This window comes from Aplidium turbinatum, chromosome 1, assembly GCF_918807975.1.
Source record: "Aplidium turbinatum chromosome 1, kaAplTurb1.1, whole genome shotgun sequence".
In the NCBI taxonomy this organism is placed as follows: domain Eukaryota; kingdom Metazoa; phylum Chordata; class Ascidiacea; order Aplousobranchia; family Polyclinidae; genus Aplidium; species Aplidium turbinatum.
The window spans coordinates 53,677,088-53,696,883 of NC_137472.1; the positions used below are offsets into that span (position 1 = coordinate 53,677,088).

The 19,796-nt window shown below is 37.7% G+C and overlaps 2 protein-coding genes across 4 annotated transcripts; both read right to left on the minus strand.

The window, feature by feature from the left end:
* Positions 1 to 1,306: 1,306 nt before the first annotated feature.
* Positions 1,307 to 12,620, minus strand: LOC145778051 (glycerophosphocholine phosphodiesterase GPCPD1-like). Of its 3 annotated transcripts, none has more exons than XM_082589464.1 (16): positions 12,111 to 12,620; positions 11,829 to 11,943; positions 9,601 to 9,714; positions 9,142 to 9,254; positions 8,483 to 8,574; positions 8,064 to 8,164; positions 7,142 to 7,268; positions 6,792 to 6,921; positions 6,313 to 6,367; positions 4,425 to 4,517; positions 4,021 to 4,138; positions 3,621 to 3,742; positions 3,009 to 3,145; positions 2,056 to 2,165; positions 1,776 to 1,956; positions 1,307 to 1,424 (listed from the first exon to the last, which is right to left on the minus strand). In XM_082589464.1, the coding sequence occupies exons 1-16, from the start codon at positions 12,179 to 12,181 to the stop codon at positions 1,403 to 1,405; spliced, it is 1,701 nt and encodes a 566-aa protein (XP_082445590.1). In that variant the 5' UTR covers positions 12,182 to 12,620; the 3' UTR covers positions 1,307 to 1,402. The 3 variants fall into 3 exon arrangements, with proteins under 3 accessions (XP_082445590.1, XP_082445582.1, XP_082445598.1); XM_082589456.1 differs by having other exon boundaries at positions 11,829 to 11,946; XM_082589472.1 differs by lacking the exons at positions 1,307 to 1,424; positions 2,056 to 2,165 and having other exon boundaries at positions 1,805 to 1,956; positions 11,829 to 11,946.
* A 4,423-nt stretch (positions 12,621 to 17,043) lies between these two features.
* Positions 17,044 to 19,787, minus strand: LOC145782991 (tRNA (guanine(10)-N(2))-methyltransferase TRMT11-like). Its single transcript, XM_082594749.1, has 2 exons — positions 18,990 to 19,787; positions 17,044 to 17,944 (listed from the first exon to the last, which is right to left on the minus strand). The coding sequence occupies exons 1-2, from the start codon at positions 19,783 to 19,785 to the stop codon at positions 17,373 to 17,375; spliced, it is 1,368 nt and encodes a 455-aa protein (XP_082450875.1). The 5' UTR covers positions 19,786 to 19,787; the 3' UTR covers positions 17,044 to 17,372.
* Between the last annotated feature and the right edge of the window lie 9 nt (positions 19,788 to 19,796).

The window sequence follows — 19,796 nt, forward strand, 5'->3', positions numbered from 1 at the left end:
ATCCTCAAGCGCAAACTATCCAAAAAAATGTGGCCGCAAGCGTTAGCGCAAACAAAAAGTCTACGCCGCAAGTATGCGGCGTAGAATTTGCGGCGCATACGTACATCTCTGGCTATACGATCGAAATGACCGACCCAATTGAAGATACGCTTCCAGGAATGTATTTCTTGCCTTCATGTCCTTTAACTGTCAAATATTTCTGTTCATACTGGTATGTTTTTATGCGGGGCGCACATACCGTGGGGGCAAAGCTGGTGAGACTGATTGAAAACTGGTAAAAAAAAAGTCAAGTTGGGCGCTCCTGCAATGGTGTCGCACGGTTTCGCTTACCTAAAACTGTTTGCAATTCTAATTTTGCAAAACATATTTACTCTCATCACACCACTCATAAAGGTTACACGCAGAAAATGGAAAATGTTATTCTCAACTGCAGTGGCGGCTCGTCCATAGAAACTGCAAAACTGCAGCACCCCCTGCACATTTCAGTATTTTATTTTTTTTATTAATTTAACGTTTATTTTCGTGTTCTCTACAGATCCTACCGACTGGAAGTTTCATAATTTCTGGGTTTTAAAAAATATGATGATTTTTTAAGTTTTGTATTTGGCAGCTCTGAACTGCAAGCCCTGCAGTTGCGATCTTATAAAAGAGGAACAAAGAGAAATTGTGACGTCATATTTTGGCTGAGGTTGCTTCAAATCCCACAATTTCGAACTGCAAATTTTGCAGTTGCTGGTCACGTGGTCAGGCTAGCTACTGTTGCAAATACTGTTGTTTTCAAGCACGATATTAGGTGGCTGCGACTGATGCTGTTACATGGTTAGACTAATGTGCTTTGCTTTCTGCACAAAAAGATAAAGCTTAGACTAGGTTTTCATTGGTGTTGTTAAATTAAATTTAAGAAAAGCTCTACCAATAAATTTTTGTAGTTACCAAACCTGGTGGATTTTTTATAAACTAAATGTAACCTAGGTTCATTGTTAACTTACGATAATAAGTTAAGGCCAAAGGTCACATGCTAAAACAGCCTATTTAAACTTGATGAACATCAGGAAATTAAGTGCTCAAATAGCCTCAGAATTCATAAAATACCACTAAAATAAGGTAAAATTTTATGGGGGTCATGTCCCTAGACCCCTTGGCGTCGCGCCTTTGGCGCTCGCTCTTTCACGTATAGGCTACTTCCGGTTGCAGCACCCCCTGCTATAAATACCACGAGCCGCCACTGCTCAACTGTGCTCGTGTGCAGACAAAATTTTTCATCCTCGACTGGGGGAAAACTCACGAAGTGAAACACATCATTGTTTTCGTATAACTAACGTCTTTTATTAGAAACACCACGTCTGTTTATTCTAATTTTTGAACAAAATTCGTTTTTTTTCAATCTGATCAGCGGAATTTATCAGCCCTTTGTTTCGTAGACTCTGAAAAATAAAGTAAGACAAATCAGTGGTGGATAAGTTCTTGCTGGATCACCAGCACCACAACGTTTGCTTTCATAGAGAAAATGTGCTTTTTATTCGGAACAATCATTCGTTGAGAGCTTTTGACATTATACATCAGGGGTGTAAAATTAGACTATTGGGAACACACAAGCAAATTCTAAACCAATAAAACACCTCACTAGACTAAAATAAACAAAAAAGTTTTATACACGGTGCCAGAATGCACCTTTAGGCATGAACAGAACAACCAATGAACACCATACGTGTCGCTTAATAAACATAATTAGTTCACCAGCTTAACGAGAACACATTAATTTGATTAGACATTACCGGTCGTAGATAGCAATGTCAACAAGCGAGCTAGCCACAGCGTCCATGTTCTCACTGATATCGTCTCCGTAACAGGCAAAGATCAATCCAGCATCGTGCGTCTTGGTGACTATTTCTGGAGTTTTGTATACGTCACGATCTAAAGTATCGATGCCGAGGAAACCTTCAGCTCTTGCTGTACCTGAGTTAAAATCAATGTTATGGTTGAACCAAGAACATCGGGTATCATCAAGCATATTGAAATTAAATCTAGAAGAAACACAGTCCTTTCAATATTTACCAATGGCCATTGAATTGGTCGCTTCTCTGAGGTCGAGCATTGGAGTATAAAAACCAGTGTCGCCATTTGTTAGAAACAAAACAGGATAAAGGTTCTGCTTCCGACGCAACCTTCAATTTGACAAGCCATTAATTGATTGTTTACTGTTGAGTAAGGTGTTTCATTTTCCCCACACTTTCGAAATTAAAAACGTTCGGGTTTGCGTATGATGGGATTTTGGACACTGATTTAAAAAATGTAATTTTTATTCCATTATGACGTCATTTAGATGTGGCACCGCGTGGTCGAAACTCAAGAGTCAAAAAATAGAGGATTTCCCATAACTCGGTAACGGAACATGGTAGAGAGACGAAATTGGTGTCAAAATCCGCTGCACGGTACTTGGAATTCGAATTTCGAAAGTGTGGAAAAAATGAAACGCCCTACTGCAGAGTCAGTCAACGAACAATCAACTGAGTGTGTGAACGGAAAACGGAAAAATCGAAAAGTTGGATTTGGATACGTGATTCGGTCACTAACCAGTGGGTACAATCAGTTCATTTTACATTGATTCAACGTTTGCAGACATATAATCCATGGCATAAAATGTAAACACATTATCTGATAACATTTCATAAAATTACTTAGATTTAACTGGAAACGAATAAGTTACAACATAATAAACTGTTTGTGCGGATCTTCAGCAAACCAGGTAGGACCCTGGTTGAAAACCACACATTTAAAATACGTTGCTATGCCCTGTATTCAAATAGTATGACCAGTTGGAAGCCGCTCACTGGATGGTCTTTCGCTGTTCCTGGCTCAACACTGAGCGTACTCAAGAGCTTCTCTATGTTTGCGAATTGTATATCATTGCGTAAGTTTAGTATTATACAATCTGATTAACAAATAAAGTTATTTTCTCTATAAAATCGTAAGCTTCAATGGGTAAGAGTGAGAGGTAAAGTTCTTACATGATGCAAATGTCGACGTCGAAACAGGAAAAAATAATTTTTCTTGACTTTGCACACTCAAATACCACCTTTAGTATGACGTCAACAAACATATTGGCGTCAAAATAATGCTCAAGGCCATCTTCGTATTCATAATTCTGCAACATACACAAGATGGAGTCATTTCTACTTGCAAGCCATGTTAGAATGACACCTCAGTTGTCCTTGACGTGTACCAACAAGTAGTACTGTATATTTAGTATATTTACCCAAGTTGGACGTCTAAGAACGTATCACAAGAGGTTGGGTGTTACAACCGTGACGAAATCTTCAAGTGATTTATTCTATTTTACTTAAAAACACGTTTTTACGTTCGCGTTTTGTCGCTTCTACCGTTTTATAGCCCTCTGCTATGTTGACATGAATTGTTTTCGCTGTGGTGGTCAAAAATAAATACAAATTGTCGGATATTTTTTATCATGTCCTCAGTTTTTTATAATGTACTCAGCTGCGCCTCTATACGGCTGCATTGACAATGTCTACTTTGTAAAGCGCTGAGGAGCAACGCATTCTGCGATGGATGTAGCTCTATATAAAAACAAGCATTATTATCATGTCAGCGCAGATACCCACCTCGTCCAAGTTCGGCCATTTCACTTCGATATTGAACCCAGTGGTTATCGGGACTTCTTGAAATACTTTCTTTAACGTTGGAAACGGGTGCCCATCACATAACGGGGTGTCTATATCACAATCTGCGAGCATTTTAAATTTTCTATTGAAATTTTCATAACGCAGATCACAGATATAATATGACACTGAAGCATTGGCTGGGTGCCTATATGTTCTGATATTCAGAGTATATATTGAATTCCGGTAACTGATTACGGTAATTGATATTCAAAGCATAAAATATATTTGCTGTGATGATTTTGCACTTGGAGGTGAATCCGGCCACCCTCGGTAACGGGGACATCACCGGATTAAAACTGGACTACTACTACTAGTACACAAACAAGCCAGACACACATACTAAGCTCCCTTGTTGAGTTCTTGCGGCTTCTGTGCAACATGTCCAACGATTGGAGTTCGTTTACAGTCAACAAATGAACCGGTATCTCAAGAAGTTGAGACTTTGACGACCCTCCTTTCTGTGAAAATGACAATACGTTACTAAGTCAATTAATTCAAGTCAGTCACCTCTAACGTGTGCACCATAGGCGTGCTTAAATATCGCTCTTTGTAAATAGCAATCCAGACTGGAATGATTTAGTAGACAAGAGGTGGTACGAAACTTGACAGGTTCTGCCGCAATGGAGCAAAGAAGTGCAAGTGCTTTAGAGTACTCTACCATGTTATATCCAAGTTGTCCAGCATTCCGATTTTTTAATTCCTTTCAAAGCAACTCATATACATGCACATAAGTCCTTGTCTTACTTTTTGAGCGGAGACACATGTTGTGAGATCGTGATAGACAATAGGGACTTCATCTTTGGTCAAATGCACGTCAAACTCTACGTAGCGAGCAACCTAGAAACAGGGCAATAAAAAGCACTACAGTTAACTTGAAGCATTTTGTTTCATGTAACGATACAGAGAGAAACAATGAGACAGCAATTAGAACATTGAACAACTTCGAATATCGTTGTGAGTTGTGACTACCTGACCATGTTAGAATTTCTTTCCAAATAAAAACACGATTGCGAATACTACGATTTTCATCATGAAACGTGTGTTGGACAGGCAGCAATATCCAAGCCTTTCTCGTGATGCCAAGTAAATAGTGCGAGGTGCCGTTCGCTCTGAGGATGCGCAATAGCGCATTGACACGGTACGCGAAATGTTGATCATCAACTAGATTTCAAATGTTGCTGTATACTTAACGCATAATCAATCACTACTGTTGAATCACAATCTGTTAATGAAAACACTTTTAATCGAACAAACTTGGCTTGAGAACAACGTAACCCGATCTAGCCCGGGTAAGTCCATTTTATCTATAGTTGCACCCAAAGTCAGTAGCCTATTAGTGAGTGTGTTACCACGTTGCAGCCCTCGAAATTAGCTTCCATCTACGACGGCAAAAACATTGCCGTCGCCAAATCAACAAACCTTGAATTGCGGCGGCAATTTCCGTATGCTTTAATCAAACGAAATTTCATGCTCTTCATCGTGTCACACGGCGGTAGCCCAGAGTATTACGCAAGCTACTGTATTTTATGCGCTGACAATGCTCTTGTGAACTGTAAAAAGTTTGCAACCTTACAAATACTGGCTTAATTGTTACGCAAAAGTTACTCTTTCATCGAATAAATGGTTCTTCGGCAGTAAAGAAAAGTAATGCTTCCGATGATATGGCATCGCGTTCATGAAAGGGCAGTTTTGCGTCTTCAAGTATTTCAGTGACGACGCGACAACCTCATCCTTCGATGATTCCGACTCTGACTAGTTCTTTATCCAACAGACTTTGTGTTGCTCGCAGTATCCTAATTGTGCCGAAAATATGTGAGTGTATACGTAAATCGAGGCAATCTTCTCGTTGAGCAATTAACGTTATTTCATGATAATTCAACGTCGCTAGATGTCGAATTAATGTAAAACAAACGTAAATTTCTTATTGGGCATTGTTGTTACGCATTATAACCCACCGGCAAACTTAAATCGATTTGTGCTGACTCGAACGTTGAACCAACTCAAAATTAACTTACTTCCTCCCCCCGTGACTTATTTAACGTGAATCACCGTAACAGCGTGCGTATCGCGTTGTTCGCTTTATCGCTACTTTTGGTATTATTACATCACAACAAATGATAGACTATTCGAATATTTTTTTTCTCTTCTCGTTTTACATGTTTTGGTACAATTTTTTCGGTACAAATAAATTGTTTTGGTACAAATAAACGTTCACTGCTGTTTGGCCTCATCAACGTTTTTGCGAAGTAAAAATATCCTAATTTCGAAAACTGCGTGAGTGCTCACAGCAAGTAAAATAGTCCGAGGTGAGGTCTTGGTGCGATGTTTCTGCTGATTAAACTCACGCTGCGAGTAAATCAAACAGGAGAAAATTTTGAACAATTTTTGTCCGAATTAAATGCTTATTTTGCGACGGCATTTTTATTGCCGTAGCAGAATGGCCATTATGACGTTTGCGGCGGCATTTACCACGGCAATTGCCGTGTGCCGCCGCTAATTTCGAGGACTGCGTTGTGTGCCAAGCAACTAATTGAAAAATGTAATGAACAAACGTAGAAAAGTAAACTACACTTGAGGCGTGACCATGGTAGTGTACTCAGTCATCACCTCAATATTGAAACATTTCACTTACAGTGTTGCTTGCGTTGACAAACGATGCAATGGTGTTTTCAAACTGGTTGGACAACCTGTCACAAGAAACACATGCAAAAGTAAATGGTTAACCAATGCATTGATGGAAGTTGAAGGAAGGGTTTAGGTATAGGCGATGCAGCAGCAGAAATACGTTTAGCTAACAAACAGAGGCTTGAGTCTGTTGGGATGGCTGCAAAGCGTATTTAATGTTTTTTCTACCTTTGTATTCCCAACTTAACTGACCGAGAGGGAAAGGCTAGTGCTAGTCTATCGCCATTTGTATTATACAAAACTAATAAACGTAGTTAAACAGGGTAATGTTTGATGTTGAAAAAACGTTTATGGTAAATCACAGAGTGAATTGACTTTCAAGCTATTGCCAAGAAAAATAAATAATAATTCAATAACTTATGCAGCTGTACGAGTATATTTGTGTTGCCATCAAATGTTTTATGCGACAACAAATAAAAAAATTACTTTTTTCCTGTAAATGAATTCCCACTTCCACGATGACCGACATGCACCATTGGTTTGGGTTTCCAGTGTGTGGTAAAGCTTCGTTCCATTGACAGCACAGATGAAAACGGCTTTACCAGCAAATAAGGAACTGAAAACGGATTAAAAGCGTGATTAAACGACAGAAACAATTAACATCACAGCAACTACATCACTTATTGGTTTAACAGTTTCTTAAAACTTAATGACCTTTGTGGATGTCAACGTCAAAAAATTAAAGTTATTAAAACTATTTGCTTTTCATTCGCAGCTTGACAGAAGAAATATCAGAGCACAAAAATCAAACACCAGCTGTCGTGAAACTTTCTTACCTCTCATGACACCAACTACACAAAACTGCGAGTCTAGCAAAGGTATCCTGGCTATTCCTTTCGAAGTTGGACACGAATTACACGACAGCACACCCACACCGACTTGCTTGCCACTTCCATTCGAGACCTGTACGGAGAAAGTATTTGCATTTGTTTGCATAACACAAGGCTGAGTTCTCACAGTCTGCTGCTATTCGGAGAATTTGATTCGAAGAAATACCAATTCGGAGAAAGCCTTTTTCGGAGATTTCTAAAATCTCACAGCGGCATCTGTTTATTCAAAGGAATTAGCTTATGATAGAGGTTGATCAAATAAAGTCTCAGCGAAAAAATAAAACAATTGTCAAACGGCGTTTCGTGATAAACAATAGTGGTTAATCAAATGAAGTCATAGCGAAATGTCTCAACTAAAGTTGCTAGATAGCGCTATAGCCTAACCATGTACCCGCAAGGTATCAGCTAATTTACATCTACCTCACTGAAACAATAAGTTTCTCGTTTGCATGGGAAAGAGGAATGAAAATACAAAAACCGCCTACCTAAATGATCCCTACAAATCTCTAAATAAACAGAAGCCATGACAGGATTTAAGAAATCACCCAATCGATTTCTCCGAAAAAGGCTGTTTCCGAAGTGGGATTTCTCCGAATCGGCCTCTCCGAAAGGCGCTATTCCGGAGGTCTCACTAGAACAGCGAGCAATTGCGATTCATTAACCAGAGCTGTGTAGCCCCCACGCCAGCCATTAAGACTATCCAATCAACTATGCGTTTCTCGGCAGTAAATTGGTGGTGCGATACTGACAAGCCTAACCTCATGGGCGAAACACCAGCGTCCATCGCTGTCAATTTAGTGTTACAATCGGCAAAAAACTTTGCTCGCAAACGTGGTTTTTAAAGCGAAGTGAAACAACTTGTCTTTACATGGAATTGAATGAACAGTTTGTTGAGATCGCATGTTTGCACAGACAAATTGCTATGGTCTTCTTCAGGCTTGGGAAGTTTGATTCGAAATTTCGCTTCATCTGAAATATAAAAGATGACGTCATTTGAATGCGAAATAACGTAGAAGCTGGCACTTCCTAATTTAACCTCAGGTATCTTGATCTTATCGAAAATAAAACGAGAATCTACAAACGCAAGATGGAATCAATGTCACTTTAAGAAACACATTCAGTGCAGGAATGTGTGTTATTACAATATTAAAACCACATGTCCACCACTTAGGTGGCTTTGTCAGTAATCTTAATTGTCATGAAATGAGCTGATGAAACTTCTTACCGATAGCGTAAATGTTTTGATAGTTCACAAAACGGGTAAATATAACGAGAACGAAATGTCACCTGTGAATTCGGAATATTCATATGGCGATATCACAGTGAGAGTGGAAGATATAACAGACGCACAGGCCTTAGGTTGAACGAAAAGTTGGACCCTGCGTACAATCGTATTACGAAATAAACTTCCTTACTTTTAAAAAAAAACGATGACATTTGCGCAAAAGACTTAATTGCAAAATACAAATATGAACGTCAACAACCTGTAAAAAACAACTTTGATCATTTTGTCTTTGTTAACATGCCTTATGACAGTAAAATTTACTTGTTCATTGACTACAATAAAATTACTTTTTCTGTCGTTGTGTTAAAATTAGTGCAGTTTTTGTTTTGAACTTTGTAACTTTCATTTCGCCAGGTTGCCCAGACAGCAAAATCAATCACTTTTACATTGATTCAACGTCTGCAGACGTTGAATTAATGTAAAGATGGAAAATTTTGTTGTCTGGGATAGTTGTTTGTAATGACATGACGTTGAATTTTGGAAAATTCTATGTAGTGATTATGTAGCAGTGAATAATGCTATGTTTGGCTCTTCCGGGCTCTCGGGGTGTGTGCTTGAGCAACGCATTTCAGGACTGCTTTCCCTTCAGTGGCATCTAAAGGATAGAATAATTCACAGACAACAGAAGAGTGCACTTGTTTTAACACACAAACCAACTTACTTAGGTAAGTGCGTAAAAGAATCGGAAAGCTCCAAAAACGTGCAGTTTTTCGTGGAGCTGATAGAACATCTTACTTCATAATGATTGGCAAGCCATCCCTTGTCTACAACAGTCTGTGAAAACAAATCAGGCTTCAAACAACCCTTTCAGATAAACACAAATGGTTGTATATGCAAGTGCTATGCTTGTATGTTACATACTATTCAATTTATAGTTTTATGGTTACGGCGCTGATAAAAAATTAAGAGAATTAAATTAAAAAATTAATTATTAAATTTAAAAATTAAATATAAAAAAAAAATAAAATTAAATGAACAGTTCCTTTCTCTTGACTGCTTCTCGTTTAGCATCATTACTGTATGTCTAGGTAGTTCACTGCACTTTGGGTTGTGATGAGTAGTGTGTGGGGATCATCATCGGCTTTCATCACGACTAATTGATGAAATGAATGCAAATTACCTTTTGACCTCCTACGGAACCAAACTGTCCATCTTCGATGATGAAGTTTGCTTGGTTCGGAATGGTAGTTGAACGCGCGTCAAGATGCACCTCCCATGCGTTGACAAGAGTAACCTATCAACAAAAAGAAGCTCAGTCTAACCTTCAACTCCCGAGTCCCGAGCGTAGGCCTGGATGCGATAGCAAGAAGCCTTGGGAATCACCAACAGGAGTAGGCCGACACAAGTTACTCAGAACGACATCGCAGAAAATGATTTATTTGATTATGTACGAAAAACATTTCTTAACTGTTCATGAGTAATGAACTAAAATCACTAGACTTTTGTTCACGTGAAAAAATAACGGGCGTAAAATCGTATGAACATCTAATAAGTACATCTAAAGAGAAGAAGTTCTTTTATTTTGCATCACCAGCATATGCGAAAAAAACAAAACGAAAAAGCGCTTTAACCCATTCATGGCCGGTGTCCTTTTAAAAGGACATCGTTTTGAATGCATCAGTATTGCATCATCTTATTTTGATTGAATCATTTTGGACTTGCTAGTAGTTGCTTAGGGTCTGTTTTGGAAGGTGTTGATAAATATTTGCGAACAACGTACTTTTTCTGAATTTTGGGAAAGTTTGAAAATTGTTGAAAAATGAGAAGAGCGCGATAAAGTGAAGTGAGGAGGAACATGCATGTTTTATTGCCTATTGGTAATAGATATGAAATATGTTTCTTCATAGTTTGACACTCTGTAATATTGTGCTTCCTACTACACTCTAATTTGTGTAAGGTTTTGCTTCTTTTATTTGTTTATTTTGCTTTATATTTATTGTTGCCTTTTAAAAGGACACCGGCCACATGGCCACATTTTTTTGGTTGTTTGTAACACTGTCAAAGAATATTGAACATCGTGTAAAAGCAGCACATTGTGCCTATGGAAGACTTAACCATCGTGTTTTCAACAACCATGCTATATTTATCCACACAAAAATTATGGTCCTCCGGGCAGTCGTTCTATCCACTCTTCTCTATGTTTGTGAAACCTGGACATTATACCGCCGTTACATCAAACGTCTTGAAAATTTTCAGCACAGGAAACTGGGTTAAATGCTAGGCACTCGTTGGGAAGATTGTCTCACCAAAGATGCAATCCTTGATCTCGTTAGGCTGCCCAGTTCAGAAGCCACCATATTGCAACACTGCCTTCGCTGGACAGGACATGTCATGAGAAGGAACAAGGAGGAGGGACAACTAGAGACAGGAACACCCCCCCCCCCTCTAGAAGCCCAAGAATGCGATACAAAGATCAGCTGAAAGTCTCCCTCAACCATGCAAACATTGATCTGGATTCATTGGAAAACCTTGCTAGTGACAGATTACTCTGGAGAAAAAGATCTAAGGAAGGCACAGAAACTTTCGAAAAAAAAGGATACAAAAATCCCAAGAAAAACGAACACTAGAAAAGTTAAAACTACTACGTCCCTCCCTCCATACAATCCTTACCCCCCATACAATGTCACTTTTGCCCACGTCTTTTCCATCACACACTGGCCTCCAAAGCCATATATGACATCACCATCCAAAGCCAAATTCGATTTGATGACGAAACCAATGCTCGGTCACGAGCTGGAGCCGACGACTGTCAGTAGCGTATCGCTATGGTTTGTGCCGCCCGCGGCGGACCATGATTTTTGCACCACTGAACGCGTGAAGTAGGAACCAGCAAATAGAATTCGAGGCAAATCCATTACAAAAAAGATTTTGATTATGCTTTTTCGTTTACGTTCAAAAATATTCTACTGCCACAAGCTTCCGACCGGGGGGGGAGACTGCCAACTGGGGGGGACACCCCCCCAGTAGCAACGCCGATGGTTACCGTAAATATAATATGTTCATACAATAACTTTGAAACGTCCTTCAAGAAAGATCTGACAAATTTCTACCGAAACAAACACCTTCTTATGTTAAGGTATAGCGAGATTTACATTTGACTATGTGGCCGGTGTCCTTTTAAAAGGCAAACAAAAAAATGCATTAAAAAAGCAAAAATGATCAAATTTTTTTAAACTAATTCAAAAGTTATCACATTACAAATTTGTGGCTGAAATATTTCCTAAAAAGAGCAATGGGAACTTGTGGCGGCTTTTAATGGGTTAATACACACGGCAACACTGAGTTACGATACAGAAGTTAAAATATTGAAAAGCTGTTTGTAGTGCATGACCAAATAATTGCACATACCTTCTCTGATGAGGAATCTTGCTTTATCTGTTGCAAGGCAGTAAAGTAACGATACTTGATGGCAACGTCTCTATCTGCTGTCAGGGTGCCTTCCCAACGTCCCGCTGAAAGTTCACTGCTATTCAAAAAGTGTTCAGAAAATTTGAAATAAAACAGTTTTTAAATCCATTCAAAAATGTCAACACGTATATGGTTGCAGTGTATCATACAATAAAGAATTGTTTGTTAAAATATTTTCATTATCGTTGCTGGCGTAAAGTAGAGATTCCAGGTTCAACTTACTTTTTCTTCAGTATCAAAGCTCTATTAACATCCCACATGCCCAAGCCATCCAAGCTTCCCACCACTCCCATGACCTCATTGCGATCTGTGTGAAGTCACCAACAAAGTGCCGTGTAAAGTGCGTTCTTTTTTCGGTAACAAGAAAGTAAAACATCTAAACGCAACTGGACAAGAAAATAAAATCGATTCTGTTCTTTTCTTTCAGCAAATCATCAAAATTTTTGTTTGTTCACGTGTAAAAAACATTCTGTTATCTCCACTGCAATCGCTCAATCGATACACACTACACAGTCACACCAGGCTTTGTAACGCAGAAAATCTAAATTCACACAACGATCATTCAACTCCTAGCGTGTGCTGTTGACCAGCGCATTTCAGGGATAACTCTCTACCCAACGATATCCCACACCGTGGGTGAAGTGGTCTGTTGGAAACAATCAGCCGAAATTTAACGCTGCCAACGTAGCTGACTAGGCATGCATTTGCATTTCAAAGCCTCCACGACAGTGATTCTTAACCTTTTACAACTTGCAGTTTAACAAAAAATGAAACAAAACTAGATTTGTCACTTATAGAAATAGTGCTTTTAAATAGTCACGCAACTGCAAACAAGATAATAAATAAACTGGACTTACTGAGATTAGATGGAGGTGCAATTGAAAACGTGACCTCACAAGTCATGATCCACAGTGTCAATGAGGATGTAAAAGTAAAAACAAAATGAAGTCAATTTTTCAAACGCTGGCAGAATTTAAAAAAATAGTCAGATGAGTCTCTGGAAGTATTGTACTAAAATCAATCGGAAAAATGTGTTTGTGCTTAGTCAAAACAATTTCATAAAACGTTATGTAATTTGAGCAAGACATAGCCACGACTAGCAACTCTGCGCTGCTTTCACAAGAGAACCAATATATTTAAAAACAAGCGTTAATCACGTGGTCGTGAAGTCTAATAAGGATGACAACATTAATACAAAAGACGTCGCCAAAGGATTCCACTTGCCAATGGCTTAAATTGCACAGCGTGATTTATAGAATTCAGGTAACACAACATGGCCTGACTGTGACTTGGTGGTTGTACGACACTATTAAAGTCCTTGCTTTTTTGTTAAATTCTCCATCGATGGACTGTGGTAGTACTATCGTCGTAGTTCAATGGAGACCAACGTGTAAAATATCGCATATGAGGTTAAAGTTCAGCGTGCACATGTGCAAAAAACATACCTAATCGTGTAACTTGATAGAATCAGTGACTGACCGACACGCACAAGTCAAACTGTGTTGAAATTGAAATACATGTATAGTATTTTGAAAAAGGGCGAAATTTGTCAGACACAGACTTAAACATTACATGGGTGTGTTTGGAGCGCAAGTTTCACAAGCATGTGGTGTTTGCTAATCATTTTCATCTTGCCTGTTGTGAAGTTTTCTTGCAGATAACAAAGCGGATTTAAATTTTAAGTTAAATCTACACCAAAAGCTCATACTTTACATTATGCGATGATTTTTTTTCTTACTATCTGCGACTTTTATACAAACTTGAAAGGATCTACAGTATTAACGGGTCTGCTACTATTCGGTGAGTCCGATTCGGTGAGTCCGATTCGGTGAGTCTGATTCGGTGAGTTTCTAACTTCTAACCCCTAACCTTAACCCCAAACCCCTAACCCTAAAACGGCAATGATAATTAGGCTATCATCATCATTTTGTTCCTTCCTCGTCTGGAGGGTTGGATACAATGCGCCATTGTTCTCGACCATGAACTGTGCGTACTGCACATTCATAAGTTAATTTTGTCCATTTTGTGATGTTTGTTGTCCAAATCATTCTTGGTCTGCCTTTACTTCTTTTACCGTTTATCTTCCCTTCTATTAATGATCTTTGTAATGAATTTTGCCTTATTGTGTGTCCGAAATACTTCAATTTTCTTCTTTTGACTGTTTGTAAGAGCATTTTGCTGGAGAGTACTTCATCGTTAGTGATTTTTTGTTTCCATGAAATTTTTAACATTTGCCTGTATGTCCAGAGCTCGAAGGCATCGATCCGTTTCTCCATTTTTTGTGATATTGTCCAAGTTTCAGAACTGTATAATAGGGTCGACCAGATATAGCATTTTAAGATCCTGAGACGAGTTGATAAATTTAAACGTTGATTGGTTAAAATATTTTTCATTTTTCCAAATGTAGTTCTTGCAATTTCTATCCGTCTAAGAATTTCATGGTCACACCTCCCATCTTCAGTTATTAAATGACCAAGATATGAAAAAGATTTTACTTTTTGTATAATTTTATTGTCAATTATAATTTGGAGTACTGTGGTGTCTGGTGATTTTGAGATTATCATTGATTTGGTCTTTTTAGCGTTAATTTTCATATTAAATTCTTCACCAATTGAGTTAACATTGTCCAATATTTCTTGAAGATCTTCTTGTGATTCAGCCAACAGAACAGTATCATCAGCATAGCGTAAATTTGTTACATTCAAGCCACCAACTTTTACTCCCTTCATGTTCATATCATCAATGTATCGAAAAATCATTTCTGTATATAAATTAAAAAGACATGGAGAAAGTACACATCCTTGGCGTACTCCACGCTTGATATCAATCCCTTTAGATAAATCTTTTTCCATGCGAATAAATGCTTTTTGATTCCAGTACAAATTAATAATAAAACGTAAGTCTTTGCCATTCATACCAATATTGGACAAACAATAAATCAGTTTCTCATGGTTAACTCTATCAAATGCTTTCTCATAATCAATAAAACATGCATATACATCTTTATTTACTGCATTGTAACTCTCACAAATTGTTCTGAAGTTAAGTATACCCTCTCGTGTTCCTTTACCAGTTATAAATCCACTTTGCGTCATGCTAACCTCATTCTCAATAGATTTTCGATTTCTTAATAAAATTATTCTCAACAAAATTTTCAGTACATGACTGATCAAACTTAATGTTCTAAAGTCACTGCAGTTCTTTGCTTTGGATTTCTTTGGTAGTCTGACAAAAACAGTTTCATTCATTTCTTTAGGTATAAATCCAGTCATATATATTTCATTACATAATTTGTGTATGCGTTTTAAACTTATGCCATTGAGTGCTTTTAGCATTTCTGGATAAATGTTATCTTTTCCTGCAGCTTTATTACATTTCAGATCTTGAATGGCTTTCTCAACTTCAGATATCAATATTTCTTCTCCTTCGTTATTGGTAATTTCAGGCATACATGTTCTATCATCATCATATAATTCTGTTACATACTCTTCCCATCTACTCTTTATATCTTCTTCCTGAAATAACATTTTTCCTCCACTATCCATGATGCAGCTGTTTGCTTGTTCAACTTTCTTCAAACATGTTAGCTGTTTAACTTTATTGTGTAATTCAAGTGACTTATGAGATGCTTCTAGATGTTCTATTTCACTGCATTGATTTTCCCACCACCTTTGTTTAGCATCTTTGCATAATTGGGATATTTCCTTATTTAAAGCTTTATATTTCTTGTGATTATTGAATTTGTTTTTCTTTCTCTGTTGCATTAAGTCAAGTATCTTCTCAGTAATCCAAGGCTGTTTAATGTTTTTCCTCTTTGATGGTAAAATATTGGCAGCTGCATCATTTAAGGTTTCTTTAATTTCATTCCAACTTCTATCTATAGTTTCTTGTGTAATTACTTGAGGAATTTCTGTTTGCTGTAATAATTCAAATTTATTGTTTACTGTAATACTGAATTTTTCTCGATATTGTTCATTTTTAAGCATGTTCATGTCCATATGTTCTGACATATTTGTTCTTTTCACTCTTTTTAGCTTTATTTGGATTTTCATAACAACTGGATTGTGGTCAGACATTATGTCACATCCTGGATACGTTTTAACTTGTCTTACTGCATTTCTGAACCTATGGTTTGTCATAACATAGTCAATTTGATTCCGAAATTGATAACCTGGACTTTGCCATGTATACAACCGCCTAGCAGGATGTTGAAAAAGAGTGTTCGCTATTACTAAATCATTAAGTTTACAAAACTCCAGCAACCTTCTTCCACGTTCATTTAAATTGCCAAATCCATAACGACCAGTTGTGGGATATTCATGATGATCACCCACTATTGCATTAAAATCGCCCATTACTATATTAACTTCTCTACTTTTAGTATATTTAAGTACATCCTTTATTGACTCATAAAACAACTCAATCTCTTCATCGGTATGTTCTTGGGTTGGTGCATAGATTTGTAATATATTTACATTAAATGGTGCTGCAGACAATTTAATCATCATAACTCTGTTAGAAATTGGCCAAAATCCAATGACTGAGTAAGCTATTTCTTTTTTCATTATCATACCGACGCCGTACATATGCTGTTCTCCTCCTGAATATACAAAAACAAATCTATCTTCTGTCACTTTACCATCACCTATCCATCTAGTTTCACTTATCCCAATTAAATCAAAGTTCATGACCGACATCTCTTGTTTTAAATTTTCGTATCGACCTGCTTTATAAAGGGTTCTTACATTCCATGTTCCTATTTTGAGTGCCCTTTTTCTAGTATTCAGCAGTCTACCATCAGACTTATGCCTTCCAGAGGGATTTGGGCATAAGCCATCATCACGAGCAGCTGTGCACATAGAAGAGGTTCCTCCTTCCCTGTAGCTTTTAGGGGACTTCACAGCAGGGGGCCCTGATCAGTCTCCATGACTCATTTTCGTTTTAATAGCTAGCATTGTTTACTATGGAATATATACTTGGTAAGGCTCCAATCTTTTCCAAGGTGACCACTGACCAGCCACTGTACTCTAAACGTCAAAAGTGTGCCTAAACGGGTCACATCGGGTTCAGTTTTGCTATCATGCCTTCCAAGCCATTGACTCACCGAATCGGACTCACCGAATCAGACTCACCGAAACGGGCCATTCCGGTATTAACATGCAAAGAGTATCTTGTATCATACATTTGCAAATGATGAGTTAAAATCTTGGTTGTTATTGTTATGTACTTGTACATCAGCACGTCCATTGACACAAACAAAAGACAAAACATATCTTCATCAAACTATAGGAAACAGTGGAGTGTTTTACAGAAATCTAGTATGTTATCAAAGTTTGTGATACGGACAAAAAAGTTATAAAAGTTACTCATACAGTCACAAAGTAAAGCACAAGCACACTAACACCTCTGTTTTTGGTTAAATTACAATTTTCCTACATTGGTTTAAACCTGACTTTTAGTGAAAATCGATAACTTAAAAGTTAGCTAAGCTTTAAAGTATTTATCTCGAAATGAGTTGTGACCACAATATATGTTACTGTTAATATGAGCTTGATTAATATCAGCTGTCACTGGAGAATCAATGGTCTTATGCTTTTCCATTACAATCAATCTTCGAGAAGAATGACTGTTCAGGACTTGTTCAAGATTATACAGTAATTTTAATGCAGGGTGTGCTGGGATTATGTCAGGCGTATAGTCAGACCTGTGTACTGGTAACCAGTAGACAAGTCGACCACCCATTACAAGGCTTTTGGATGCAAATGTCAACAAGTCTTTGAAAACATCATCTAAATGGTAAGCCTTCTGTTCAGGGAAATGTATTTGACCAGGCTCTAATTGAGGAACTTCAACTACGCCTTCCTTTTTTGAACCAAGTCTTTGACAAGCCTCTCTTATGCCATATGGAGGATCAGTGATTATAGCATCAAAAAGTTCTTTTGTAGTTAATTTCCAGCAGCTGTTGGCAGCATCACAAACTAAAGCATCAATATAGTATTTTCCAACACCATACTGGGCAAGACTGTGCCGAATAGTTTCGTCTCTCTCTCGCCAACCTGTGAAAGTAAATCAAAATTGTAAGTATGCAGATAAATCCTGGTGTGTAATGCAACTCGGTATCTGTATATACTGTAATACAGATTACTAGGAATTAGGATACACCCCGATAACATGAAACAAAATTTCAAAGTAGAATTCATGCCTGTATCAAGTGTACGGACCATGGTAGGGACTCATACTGTGGTGCCAGACGATTTAGGTGAGCAATTCACAATTACTTTTCAATCAATTATATTTTACTCTTTTAATTGCAACTTCTTTATGTGTAAATTTTATGCATTACAACTTTGATTTATGTTTTATTGTTTGGTACAAACTTTCATGTGAAAGCATTGACCTACCAAGTAGAAAATCAACAACAATAGCTTTGGACATACGGTAAATGTTGCTATAACGCCTAAAATAGATAAAACCACAATAAATACTACAAAACTACACTATTAATCCTACAAAATGTGCTCAATGCCAAGCAAAAAACCAAGCAGAGAGATTACTAGCCTATTTGATATGATACAATTTCTATTTGAATAATGACTTTCTGATGATCCTCCTTTTAGGATGAAACATAATAACCAAGCCAAGCTCCGCCACAGTGCATGTATCTACTTCGTATGTGTCAATGTGTCTGTGCTAGTGCGGAATGGCCCGTTTCGGTGAGTCCGATTCGGTGAGTCTGATTCAGTGAGTCCGATCCCTTATCAGGGGGATTTTTTCAATTTTTTTTTTTAATTATTGGGTACCGTAGCCTAATTATCATTGCTGTTTTAGCGTTAGGGGTTAGAGGTTAGGAACTCACGGAATCGGACTCACCGAATCGGACTCACCAAATAGTAGCAGACCCGTGCTAGTGTGCCTACAACTACAGGTCATTTTCAGGAAAACTAAGGCAATTTTAAAGGTGAGTACTGAGTAGAGTAAAACAATTTCATGATGTTTCAAAGTAGGCTAGCGTACTAACTGCTTGCCGCTATACACAACTAACCCACACAGCATAACTGCTTAAACAAAAAAAACTCTATAAAAATTCTCCAACAAACAAACCTGCTCCTCTTCTTGATGACTTCCCTTGGGCATGGAGGATCTTGTAGCTTATATCAGCACCAACAACATAAGAGCCAAAGTGAGCAGCGGATATCAAGAGACTACCAGTGCCAACAAATGGATCACAAATTAAAGCATTAGGCCGAGCACAGCCAAGGTTAGCCATGATCATACCTAACCTTGAGTCCATGGAAGTGTTTCCAATAAATTTTCGTTCTTTTAGGCTGTACTGGTTGATTAAACTGCGTTGGCCATGACATATAAACCGTCCAAAAAATAACTGTCTTGGTTCAAGTGGGGGTTGGCCATTAACTCTTGGAGAATAATCTTCAATGAGATATAGCTCAACATTTGGATTAACAAGATTTACCGCTCCTTGAAATGGAAGTACATCTTCCAATTGATCTATTTTGGAGACTTGTTGAGAAAGCGATATTTTCTTACCTATGCCTTTAATACGAACAGCAAATGAATTCTTAACAGAAAAATAGCCTTTCTCAGAAAAAGCTTGATTTTCTTTAATAGATTGTTTCAATTCAACTATGCTATTGCCAGAACCCCACAACTCAAAAGCATGTTTTACCAATACTGACCGCGACATAAGCATTCTGACATCTTCTTCTGTCATTGAAGCTAATATCTGAAATAATGAGTTATCAAAACCCCCAATAATATCTTTTGAAACAAGCTTTTCTTTTAGATTTATTCCAAAAGTGGATGCAATGGATTCAAGTTCAGGAAGAACACAGAGAAACTTTTCTTGAGCAGCAAGAAGAAGAAAGCATTGTTTTGCCATTTACAAACATA

Coding starts and splice junctions, on each gene's coding strand:
- LOC145778051 (XM_082589456.1), bottom strand. CDS start 12,181: ATGGGAGTGGTGGGAAGCTTGGATGGCTTGGGCATGTGGGATGTTAAT. Junction 9,255..9,600: donor GTTCCGTAGGAGGTCAAAAG/GTAATTTGCATT, acceptor TTGTTTTCACAG/ACTGTTGTAGACAAGGGATG. Junction 4,518..6,312: donor TTGTCAACGCAAGCAACACT/GTAAGTGAAATG, acceptor CCCTGTTTCTAG/GTTGCTCGCTACGTAGAGTT.
- LOC145782991 (XM_082594749.1), bottom strand. CDS start 19,785: ATGGCAAAACAATGCTTTCTTCTTCTTGCTGCTCAAGAAAAGTTTCTC. Junction 17,945..18,989: donor GTCATCAAGAAGAGGAGCAG/GTTTGTTTGTTG, acceptor TTACTTTCACAG/GTTGGCGAGAGAGAGACGAA.